This window comes from Gopherus evgoodei, chromosome 3 (genome assembly GCF_007399415.2).
Source record: "Gopherus evgoodei ecotype Sinaloan lineage chromosome 3, rGopEvg1_v1.p, whole genome shotgun sequence".
Classification (NCBI taxonomy): Eukaryota; Metazoa; Chordata; order Testudines; family Testudinidae; genus Gopherus; species Gopherus evgoodei.
The window spans coordinates 75714665-75726713 of NC_044324.1; the positions used below are offsets into that span (position 1 = coordinate 75714665).

The 12049-nt window shown below is 41.4% G+C and overlaps 1 protein-coding gene across 2 annotated transcripts in view; it reads right to left on the reverse strand.

Annotated features, from left to right (window-relative positions):
• Window positions 1-11225, reverse strand: part of TBX18 (T-box transcription factor 18) — a 29397-nt gene extending 18172 nt beyond the window's left edge. Inside the window, exons 1-4 of one of the 2 annotated variants that reach the window (XM_030555862.1) lie at window positions 10572-11225; window positions 9040-9223; window positions 6777-6878; window positions 3205-3376 (exon numbers count right to left, since the gene is read on the reverse strand). In XM_030555862.1, coding sequence (XP_030411722.1) covers window positions 3205-3376; window positions 6777-6878; window positions 9040-9223; window positions 10572-10860 — 747 coding nt within the window. In that variant the 5' untranslated portion in view covers window positions 10861-11225. Of the gene's footprint in view, window positions 1-3204; window positions 3377-6776; window positions 6879-9039; window positions 9224-9429; window positions 9529-10571 lie in introns of those variants that run through there. The other variant, XM_030555863.1, reaches the window with a different exon arrangement.
• Window positions 11226-12049: the final 824 nt, after the last annotated feature.

Consider the following 12049-nt stretch of genomic DNA (forward strand, 5'->3'; position numbering starts at 1 on the left):
TGTGTAACGTTAACTTTAAAGTATTTTACCTGTTTACTTAGTGTCATTGATTAGTTGCAACAGCAAGCAGCTTTGTGAAATGTGACTGGCCCTGCTGCCAGTGCCAGTAAGTTAGTACTACAGTGTACATTAAGGGCCCCAACTCGTCTCACACTACTGTCATTCCATGAAGGTCAATGGAAATACGTTGCTGAAGGATCAGAATCAAGCCCCAGAACACTAGTGGAGAAACTTGTGTGTAAACTGGCCATACTTAGGTGTTTGAAAAGAGCAAAATCAACAGGGTTTCAAAATGGAGAACTGGACACATAAAATATGTTCAGAGCCAAAGGCTGAGAGCTAAATTCTGTCTCTCCTTACATGACCTCAAGAGGTGAATGAGGACCAGCACTGCAGAAGCCAAGTGGCTTATATTCATTACAAAATGTGCAATTATTCCTTTTCCATTATTGCTGGAGGCCCCCAGAGGCTGCACAGCCATTTCAATTCTGCATTTCATGCTACTCGAAAAGAAAAAATGGACCCATTGAGATAGACACGTCTCTGCTTTCTGTTTTTGCCTTTTCTGATAACAGTGAGTGTCTGCAATTTCCCAGATTTTAGAAATATGAATTTTGCAACCAACCTTCTATTGTCTTTAAAAAAAAAACATTAAATTTCCATTTTTTTTTGTTTTGGGAGTGGGGGGATGTTGTAGTTCTGAATCAGTTCAATGTGCCTTGACTCTCTTTAGAAGAATACTACTTGGCTAGCTTCCAAACTGAAACTTTAATAAATAAAGAGTGCTCCAGTAATTTTAAATTTCTCTTCACCATGAATAAGAATGCACTACATACACTGTGGATTTCATCTCGGGGGAAGCAAGCCTGAAATGTGGCCTTGTACAATACAGTATAGTATATACTTGCACTATATTGTGCAAGGCCAATATAGTATATAGCATACAATACAGTAATTTAGCTCTTTGTCCATCTTCAAGATTAAATCTTGAGCCCTAGTCCTGCAACCAATAGCACATGGGTAAACTGTTGTGTCCATGTGTAGCCTCACTGAAGTCAATGGTTATAACAATCTGCCTGAACGGTTGCCTATGTCTACTCTTGGTGGTAGGGATGTGATTTCTAGCTCACTTACACATACTCTCTATAGCTGTAACATGGGGCAGCGGTGAGGGGTGGCATTGGCTAACTGCCTTGAGTACAAACCGGTCTGGACCTCATGAGTACAAGGTCAGGCTGCCGCTCATTTATGCACAGGCTACCAATGCTATACACTATTTTTAGCACACAGTGCAAGTATGTCTACACGAGCTGGGAATCACACTACTAACTGCAAGTGTAGACATAGCCTATCAGTTGTAGAATTGGACTCTTCCAGAATTACAGCTCTCTTCGCTTTTAAGCACTTCAGTAAAATGTTGGTGCTACCCGTTCACATTAATTGCAGATACACAAGTAATCCCACTGAAACCCATGGAACTTCTCATGCTGAGTAACATTTATTCATTCCAGGACTGCAGAATCAGACCCCTGGATCATAATTCCACAGATAATGAGTGTAAATATTGGGGGGAGGTGTTAAATCCAAAATAGAAATACTGTTAATTCAAAACCTTTTATGGGCATATCTACAGTGAAACAGCAATCTAACTCCTGCAACATCTGACAATAACATACTATAACTCTTTCTTGCAACCGAGTGGGAAAAAATAGTTGCTCATACTTATGTAACATAAACAAACGATAGGTAAAGAACTGAAAAAAGAGTGCAGAGATAAAGAACAGGGCTTAACACTGCAGAGTTATTGGACCAGATTTATCCCTAGCACAAATCCATTATTTAATGAGTTATGAATTGGCCCCATCACTTTACTACCCCCTCCCATGTAGAGACATTCAGTGTGGGCTGTTCTAGCCCTCCTGGAACCCTGATTTCACTGCTCCCGTACCCAACCGGGCTGGATTACAGCTAGCTCAGTAAACCCACCCAAGCTGCAGTCACACCCTATGACTGCAGTACAGACATACCCTACAGACACATATTTTCTTTAGAGAAAATGGAGGTGCTTGTAGAATTTACAACTGGGACCAGGTTCTCGCACTGTTCTGCAAGCAGCGGTCCCATTGACTTCAATAGGAAATGTGCACAGAAGAAAAATGCTGATAGCTATATATAGCATCTTTGCATATAGTGCTAGGGGTATTCCATTTTATTCCTTTTCGTGACTGAGGAATCATCCTATTTAATAAGTCTGGCTACTTTAGAGTAAATGGAACCCACATCCGGTCTCCGACTTGTCACTCAGGTTCTTAAAACTCCAGACACTTTGAGTTCAATGTTCCCTTTGAAAGAAAGCCAACATTTGCTATTTATTACTGAATTTGTCAAAAATAAAGACTTCATCCTGTCTAAAAACAATTCTTGTTTTTTAATTATTTCCTAAGGTGTCAAGTACAACTATTTTAGGGATTGTTGGAAAGACGCTGGCTTACATCTGTCATGTTTCAACAGTTTTCAAGAGAAAAGGAAATATGAATATAAACACATTTTGTCACATTAGATAATGTCATAACTAAACAATTCAGAGCTTGCAAACAGAACACTCATACTGCAGCAGTCTGCCAGCTTTCTCAGAAGTAATGAGCCTCAGCTGTGAAAGGGTCTTGCTTCATAAGGTATGTAATAAATCATTATCAGAGTGAACCCAGCTCCCATGTTGTTCATTTTGGAGTGCAATTATTAACACCTCATGGGATTTCACACAAATGTTTAGGTTAAAAAAAAACAGTTAAATGTATTTTTTATTCACATAAACTTATTACATATTACTAATATTTATTCTCACTACCTGTGAGTTTAAGCACACTTTTTTGATAAAAACTGAAATTGCAGGATCTATAGATATGGTGATAAAATATACAAGCAATTCTGTACTTTTACTTTAGTTAATTCAGCCTTGCACAATTCTACTTACCCAGGGGTCTTATACTTTTGAGGGGCAAATAAACTAGCATCCATTTTAAAAAAAGCATCAATCAATTATCAAAGCAAAAGAATGAGCAGATTTTGTATGAGTGCCGGTCAATTTTTATGATGCTTTGCAATGCTGAGATCATTCTTGCCAACAGGAAGATACATGTCATAAAATCTTTACGTGATGACCGATGTGCTAGTTTGTCATATTGTAAGACACAGAATACTCACATGCCCTTGATCGTCCAGCTCATTGTTTGTAAGTTTCAGCTTGTCAAAGCTGATCACTTGCCTCATCCAAGTCTCCCCTGAGGCGGGTGAATCAGGGTGAATATAAACACGAGGAGGTACTGGTGAATCAGCATTCCCGGCCACCATCCACTTCGAACTATGGTAAACATACCTATGAAAAGAAGCGCAACATCCGTCATAATAAAATTGGAAATAATTCATCAGACTGATTTATCCTGATATAGCAGGACTTTGTATGTACAGCACCTGTCAATCTACAAATGTTGAGGGACGATAATTACAATGAATCTAGTCACAATATCCCAGAGAAAAGTGATCATTTTTTGAATAGAAAAAAAAAGCGGGAAAAAACCACTTAAAAGAAGTCTATAAAAATAGCTAGGAAATTCAACTGAGATTTGAGAGATAAAGGGAAAGTAATCAATATAAACAAAGTCACATCATTTTGGGAAGCCTCTCTCACCACTGTCAAGATTACCTTAATAGCTGCACTAACAAACACAGCAGTCTTCTTTGCTGCAAATAACATGTTTAATTTTAAAAAAAGAACAGGAGTACTTGTGGCACCTTAAAGTGCCCCTGTTCTTTTTGCGGATACAGACTAACATGGCTGCTACTCTGAACCCATGTTTAATTTACTTTCATTTCAACTTTCAATTTTAGTTGCTGCAAACAGCTGAGTTACAAAATATTAGCAAAAGTATCTACAATAGACAGGACCAAATTCTGCTCTCATTTAGAGCCTGATCCAACTCCCATTAAAGCCAGTTGCTGTCTTTCCACTGACCACCAGTTACACTGGGATAGATCCACTGATCTCAATGGCATCCCTCTGGGCCTTAATTTATACAATGACATAAACAATTCTTTACATGACTCACTTAGCATGTTGTTTCTAACATGAAACAGTCCACAAATAAAACTATTCCAGATACAACACATCTTGCGACAATGAAAGAGAGAATGAAATTAAAATGAGAAGATTTCTGTGAGAACCATATTGATCTTCTTGACAGTACCACAGAAATACTTAAATAAAAAACCCACATCCTATTATGTTTCTTTTTATTAAAAAAAATAAACAAAGACATTCTGTAGTAAAAGTATATTATCCTTCAATAAAAAATATCTTATTCTGAATTCAGCTATTTTGCAGGACAATTTAAAAAAAAACTAATTAAAAACTGCAAATTAATATGTCTGATAGGCATGCATGCTTCAGAAAAAAGAAAAATGCTCTTAGCAAAAAAAATAAACAGATCAATTTAATTTTAAGAAATGTCTTTCAACACTTTCACCAGGTCTGTCTCTCTGTATGGTTCTCCTCTTTAAGAGAAAAAAGAATCTGCAACATTATAAATAGTGGAAACAAAATTATTCATTACAAATATGTATGGATGTAAATCATAGCAAGCCATCAATTATGAAATGATATGTATTTTCTTGTGATTCCTTCTTGTGGAGAAATATCCTCTTCTAAATCATACAGTTTGTTATTTGTTTTAGTATTTTTATCTGATTTATTATTCTTTTTAATTTGTGAATAAATTAGATTTAATATTTTCTTTACCTATTTTAAGGTGTGAACATTACAAATTGTACTTCATTAAATTTATTTAAAATATTTTAAAACAATACCTAACTTTTCAGATAAGGTTTAATTTTGCTAAGTTTAAATATAAATTATCCTCAGCTGACACCATTTCAGTTAAGGTTTAATCATTTACTTCAAGGGGAGCAGGATTGGGCCCAGTGTACAACTGCTATAGTATCTCTTTGCTGCTCAGATGTTCAGGGCAGGCAGTTTGTAAAGTATCAAGCACAGTAATGGGACTAAAATAATAATCAGTATAAAAGAATACATCCACTGCATAAGAGCCTTGCTTATAGAAAAGTGAAATCAGGTAAAAGTAACCAGGAAGATAAAATATACATAATTCTAAATTCTTAACAAAAATATGTGCGCACCAACCATGAAAATACTGCATTTTATATATGATAACACGAGCTGAACTTGGTTTTTTTGGAAAATTAATGGTCAGAAGTGCACACAGCAAGGACTATAAAAATACATATATATTTAAAATGAAAGAGACACATTCATTGTTATAACTACTAATATTTAATATTAATTTCCTCATTTGAATATCAGAATTTTTAACTCTATTCAAGTCCTGACATAAAGATCGCTATTTGTAAAGATCGGAAACTACATACTCACAGTACTGTGTAAATTTACATTTCTGTTATGACCAGTTGACAAAGTCTTAATTTTGGATCCAAATCAGCATAAAGATTTTCCATTTTAATTGAACTGTCCTAGCTTAGAGAAAACCTGTTTCGGTTTGTTATGACATAATCCAAAAACAAACAAAAACACCCCCACCAGATGACCACTATCTGAATTGTTCTTGGTGTTTATATTGTCACCTTGCTGAAAATTTCTCTGTAAACAAAACTAAAATTGTCATAAATGTGCCCGTGGAAGAAGGAAATTACAGTTATCAATTTTAATTACACAAGAAATGTAGTTCAGACTCAGTGTTGGTATAGTGAGAAAAAAAGTATTCCCTGAGAGTAAGTCTGTTCAGCTTGACCTTCTTTCCCTATGTTAAAGTTTCATAGTTCTACAATTAAACCTTTGGCAAATAGATTTATTGAATTGTTCTAACAATGGGTTGAAATAACCAAAATGATAATATGTAAGGCTCCAATCCTGCTCCCACTGAACCACTTGGTAAAAATCTTCTCTTGACTTCAATGGCAAATAAAGTCAGGCCCTTGATACATAAAGTTTCTAAACGTGCTAATAGTAACGATTGTGGGCCTAAACCCGCAAGCATTTCATCAGACTAGTAGTCCAATAGGCACAGGACTACTTGCTTAGCTCAAGACTGCCCTGGTAAAAGTTCACATAAATGTGACCCTTCTTTGAAGTGTTAAAGAAATAATTAGCATAACTGGTCATTCATTAATAAATATATTCTTTAAAATATGAAGTTTCATGGACAGTAATGCCATCAATTCATTCAAATCAAAATCACTAAAGATACCTACCTGTTATCCCTTTTTAATCTGAATCCATAACACAAGGAGCAGCATTTATCGTAAATCCTTTTGAACCATAATTCAAGAACATTTAAATGCTTTACATTTTAACGTAGTGTCACTAGAATATATAATTTTAATATTTATTCATTCATAGGAAATAACTACAAAGTGACACAAAGTGGATGTATGTAGCCGTGGACTAAGAACAAAATACATTAAAAATTTCTCTTTGCTGGGGCTAAATTGCATTCTGTAAAAGCAAAACAACTAACTGCTTAGCTATCGAACATAAGCCCAGTGTAGAAAGCACTTCAATAAAAACTGCCATTGTTCTTGCATACTTGGCACAACGACTTAATTTTATGCATTGAGATGAAAATAGAAATTTGGAGGAGCCTTAAACTCTTCCTTCTGTTAATATATAGTTGATTAATATTCTCTGCCAACAGCCGTATCTGTACAGTTTGCATCACAAGCTTTGTGTTTTACAGTTACTGTACCTGTATCTTTTGTTATCCACTGGCACAATGTCCATGGCAATGTAATATTGCTGATGTGGGTCTAAACCTGAGATCTTCACTCTCATTGCAGGGAACATCCGCCTGAACACAGAAAAAACGAGGTCATTTTAATATGAAACAGATTTGGGAACAGTTGAACAGCAAAGTAACCAGTTTGTGAGTACACCCCTCCCTAACACAGAGAAGTCTGTAAGAGTCTTTTTTGATCATTATGGCCACATAGCCACAAAATGGTCCATTTGATAGGTCACAACAGATTTTTTAAGTGTATTTTTGCTGAACAATGCTTCATATGTTTTGTGATCCTTTTAGGGAGTACAAATCTCACCATTTCATTTCAACTTTATTGTTAAATAGTAAGTCATTTTGTTTTGAGACTTTATTTCACTACATATGCCTTTACAACCTGCTAGACAGTTACTAGACATATACTACATGAGAGATGCAAGTAACAGCTCTTATCAAGCAAGATCACAACCTGCAGAAATTTAAATTGTCAGATGAGTACTGACGGCAGCAAAGGGTGTGTCACTTCTATATCAGCAAATTATACCATTAAAGACATGGTGATAGAAATATAAAACAAGGATGCAATTATAAAACTCAATGTGCCATGATAGAACCAAACAATATGTTCCTCATTCGGAAGGGATTTACAGTTTGCAACATACTAAAGGTGATATCCATGAGTTGTTCTATGTTTGAAAGGTGCCCTAAAACATCTTTATTGAAAGCAGACACCAAAGTACAAAGTATGTTTATAAATATGTTCACAATTTAGATCATTTGGTGTCCAAAAGTGGAATAGTTAACCAATGTGGGGATTTTAGATTAAAAAAAATCATGTCTCAATTCAGTGTGTGTTTGACACTTGCCTTTTAGATGAAAAGTTCTTCCTGAAGGGCAAAAATAAGAAACTTTATAATGACTAGTTGACTGCATATTAATAAAAGATTTTTTTTCTTATTGCATAAATCCAAATGCCATCCAAGTTAAATTCCGTGTTTTCTGTTGTTCTAAACAATTAGCGAAATTAAAATTGTAGAAGGAAAAATATGTTATTTCTATATTTTCTAAATAAACAGCAGGGTGAAACTGTCTTGGCTAACTGGCTCTTACTGTTATTTCAGTGCACCTGTAAGATAAAAAAGGAAAATCTTTGACTGGACCCTCAAGACAAATGTTGCTTTGTGCTAGTTAAGACTGCATTTCAATCATTAATAAAGCCTCGCTGAAAATGGAGAAGGTAGCATATGGATTCAATCAAATATGTTTTTGTAATTTCTAATAAGTTCAGATATTTTTATACTAGCCAGGTTTTTGCCATGTGTATCCATTGGAAAGGGGGGAAAGTTTATTTTAGAAGAATACAACATTCATAGACTTCATCCTAATGAACAGGAAACCTAAAACTCCACATGTTCCTGTGCCCATCTAAAATTATTGTGCTCTACATAGCACATAAATCAATTTGTTTTATCCACTTTGATGTATTTGTAGATTTTAGACTGTGCATGTCATCTGTATAGTTATTATAAATTAGCTGTCCAAAACAGCATAAAAAATCCGGCTTCTGCAGCATCAGATTTTGTATTTGATTAACATGAATGAACAAAGTGATATTATGAGACATAATGTTTATCCACCTGAAGGAGAGCATAGCATAAATCAGAGGGCAGTTAGGCTATCCTGTCTCATTTGTACTCAGTCCGATCTTCCTTTATCAATAGACTTCGGAATTAATTTTAGCCACATTAACCTCCTTACAAACTCCAGCTTTCCCTAGTTCCAAGAAACAATAGGGGTACCAAGAAAAGGAAAAATGTGCCTGTCCTGCAACTGTAAATTGGACCAGAGACTAGAAATTAACAAGCCAATGTAATACAATTCATTTGATGTATTTATGACTGTGGGGTGGAACTGACTAACAAAACTACTGCTTTCTTCGGGGACCCCTATACTAAAGCGCTGCCTGCGGGAAAATGGGCCTCAACTCTTCACTTTTCCCATCGCGATTTGATTGTGATGTGGTAGTGCCGTCTGATTTCGATTACTCCTAAGCAACTTCTCCCTCCGCGGTACTGCTGCGCCCACTCACCCAGAGGTGCGGAACCTGGGTGCGGGCTTTCTGCTTCTCTCCTGAGCAGTGCAGCAGAACAGCCCGTCGCAGAAGGGTACCTTTGCCCTAGTGCATTTGCCCCAGAAGGGGGAACTGGATAAGTGCGCGCCGCGCCTTTTTTACCTTCCTGCCTTGGTGATGATCATCTCGGTGCCGATCTCATGGAAGCGCTTCCACAGCTCGGCTCCCTGCAGATCTACCCGCGGCGCTTGCGGGGTTGGCGGAGGGGAACCGGCCCTAGACCCCTTGGGGGAGCCGCCGGGCGACACTGGCGGGGACCCTCCTAGGAAACTCTCCTTGCAGCTGCCTGGAATGAGAGCCGGGAGGAAGGGAAGCAGAAGGGAGTGTCAGGCCAAGAGCAGCGGGGCCTGGGATCCCGGCAGCTCCCAGGGACTTCGGAGCGCCTCCCTCTTCCACAGACTGAGAAGAGCCCGGGGAAGGGCTGCTGGGTCCAGCCCTTGCCCCCAGAACAACAGAGAAAGAGCAAGTCAAAAGTCTCCCCACGCCACCCACCGCAGCGAGGAGCAAGGCAGCGAGAGGCCTGGAGCATCCCCGCACTCTCCTGGCCTAGCGCGCGTCCCTCCCCGCGTTTACACACAGCGCGGTCATAGCTCACTGTCCCTCCCGTGGCGGGCCCAGCGCAGAGCTACGCGGCCTGTGCAAGTGCGTAACGCGCCTGTCCCAGCGCGGGGTGAAAATCAGCCGCGATCACGTGCGGAATTTGGCCCTGGAGTTCAAAGCTGATAACAGACGCCGGAATGGGGTCTTTTAAATAGCAACCGTACCCCCCTCTCAGGCAGGGCTCTCCGCGGATAGGCAGCAAAGCGTCAGGCCTAAGCACCGGCATGCAGCAAACCCCTGGCACCGAGGAAAACAAATCGGGCTGATTGTTTTCCTGGTGCTGCTGGGGCAGAGTGAGACAGGCCATATGCGCTGCTGCTTGCGGGCTTGCGGGAAATGAATTAGCGTCGCAACGTTAACTGCAGATTTCCTCGTACATTTGATTTCAGCTCTGCAAAGTTTGCCCTTCTCTGGCATATTAATGCACTGGTTTTTTTTAACTGACACGAATCCCCGTTGCTCCCCGGCTCGGCTCTTTCACGTCTAGTATTAGGGCTAGGGTGGTGGTGGCCTGAAATGCAGTTGTCAAAAATAGCAGGGAAAGGGACTTTTAAGTGAACACGGTCGCCTCGCACCAGACCCTTGATTTCCCCGAATGCCTGGAGAAGGTTCATTAACACATCTCCGCTCTGACAGATATTTTACTACCAGCTCATTGGCTGGAGCGATTTTTGCGCCACAGTGTTAAAGAAAAACAATAATCAGGGGAGGAGAAGAAAGTGTTGGATCCGGAGCCCAGCCGGGTTCAAAGGGGAGGAGGAGAGAGGGAAGAAACTTGAAAAGCTGTCAGAAGAGTGAGAGGGCGAGGCCAGGAGTGAGTGACCCGGCGTAGGAGGGTTTACACCGAGCAAAGATGAGCCGCGCCGGGGTTCGGCTCTGGGACAGAATCAGCCCCTACCCCTTCTCAGAGTGCCCGAGGAAGTTCCAGCGTGGGGGCCAGCGGCTGCATTGACAGCTTGGGCGGGGTGGGCAGTTTTGTCCCGGCCCCGCTGCAGCGTCCAGCGGGGTGGGATGGGAGCGGGGAGGAGACTCACCGGCCGGTCCCCGGACGCCGCAGCTCGGCTCCAGCTCGCCGCAGCTCCTGCCAGGCGCCGACGCTGCCCCAGCGTGGGGCTGCAACGGGGCGCTTTCGGCGCCCTCGCTGGAGTCCTTTTCGCAGCCGCTGCCCGCTTCTTCCGCCGCCGGCTCCTCCTCGCCGCCCAGCTTACGCCGCTTCGGCTGCTTGTGCTGCTGCTTCTCGGCTCCGATGAGCGCCTCCACCGAGAAGGCGTGAGCCTTGAGACTCATCGCGGTGCCGGGCGAGGGTCGCCGCTTCTCGGCCATGCCCGGCGCGCACACCCCCCCGCCCTAGACCCCGCTCATAGACACGCAACGGGCCCCTGGCCAAAGCCGCGCCGCGCTGCACCGCCCGGCGTGAGCGGCGTCTTGCTCCCTGCCTCCCTCCCGATCCCCCAGGCGAGGGGCGCGGGGGTCTCCTCGCCCTGCTTGTGCAATGCCAGGGATCAGCCAAGTTTGTCTAAACTAGTCCCGTTTGCAGAGGCGCTGTTCCTCCCCCTCCTCCTCCTCCGAGCTCTGCCTCGTCTGACGGGCCAGGCAGGACTGACATGGGGAACAAACGCTCTGCGGACACAAATTAGGGCTTGTAATTGAAATTTGTTGCCTTGATCTGTCAGCACTTCCAAGCAGGAGACCGGTGGGAAAGAACTCGCTCATTAGTGTCAATAAAGTGACTGGGGCTGGGCGGAGCCAGGGGGATCGTGTCAATCAAACCATGTGCGGACCAATCAGAAATTGGGGATTATCTCGAGCCCGGTCCTTCTTCCTTACAAGGTTATAAAAGTGCAGGGTGTGGGGAGCCCAACGTGTGGCTCTATGACTCCAGAATTCACCCCCTTAGTTCCCCCTCCGGGCGTGTCAATCACAGCTCGGCCCCGCCTTCCCGCGTGAAAGGTGCTAGGCTCCTTCACTTGATCGTGGCAGCAGCATAGACCAGAATTCAACAGATAAAAATAGGTTCGTGCCTCTCCCCCGTTACACTCCCATCAAATTAACTCTGGGTAAAGGGCATTCATTAAAAACAGGGAAACGTTGCTTTTCCCAAGCTTGCAAAGTTTCCTCCTGGGAACACAGGCAAGCCTCAGAGGGGACTCAGATTTGCATACATGCAGAATAAGAGTATGGAACTACATCCAGGTTTATTAGCGTGGCAGAGTTTTTTGTTCTTTTACCTTTCCGGTCAGAAGCTTTTAGGTCTATGGTTAGGGCTGTACCTGAGTTAGACTTGAAACTCCTCTCAAGGAATCTTATTTGAAATGTACAAAGCCGTCCCGCGGATTTAAGTGCCCCTTGCATTCCCTTTCTACTGTAGTTCTTCCGCTCAGCAATCGGGTTTAAAAAATAAATAAATAACATAAATAACGATTATGAATTATTGCTGCTCTGAAAATTGATTGTCTTATTCTACAGCGAGGAAGGATGGTACTTAGAGATTCACTGAATTGTTATTAAAACG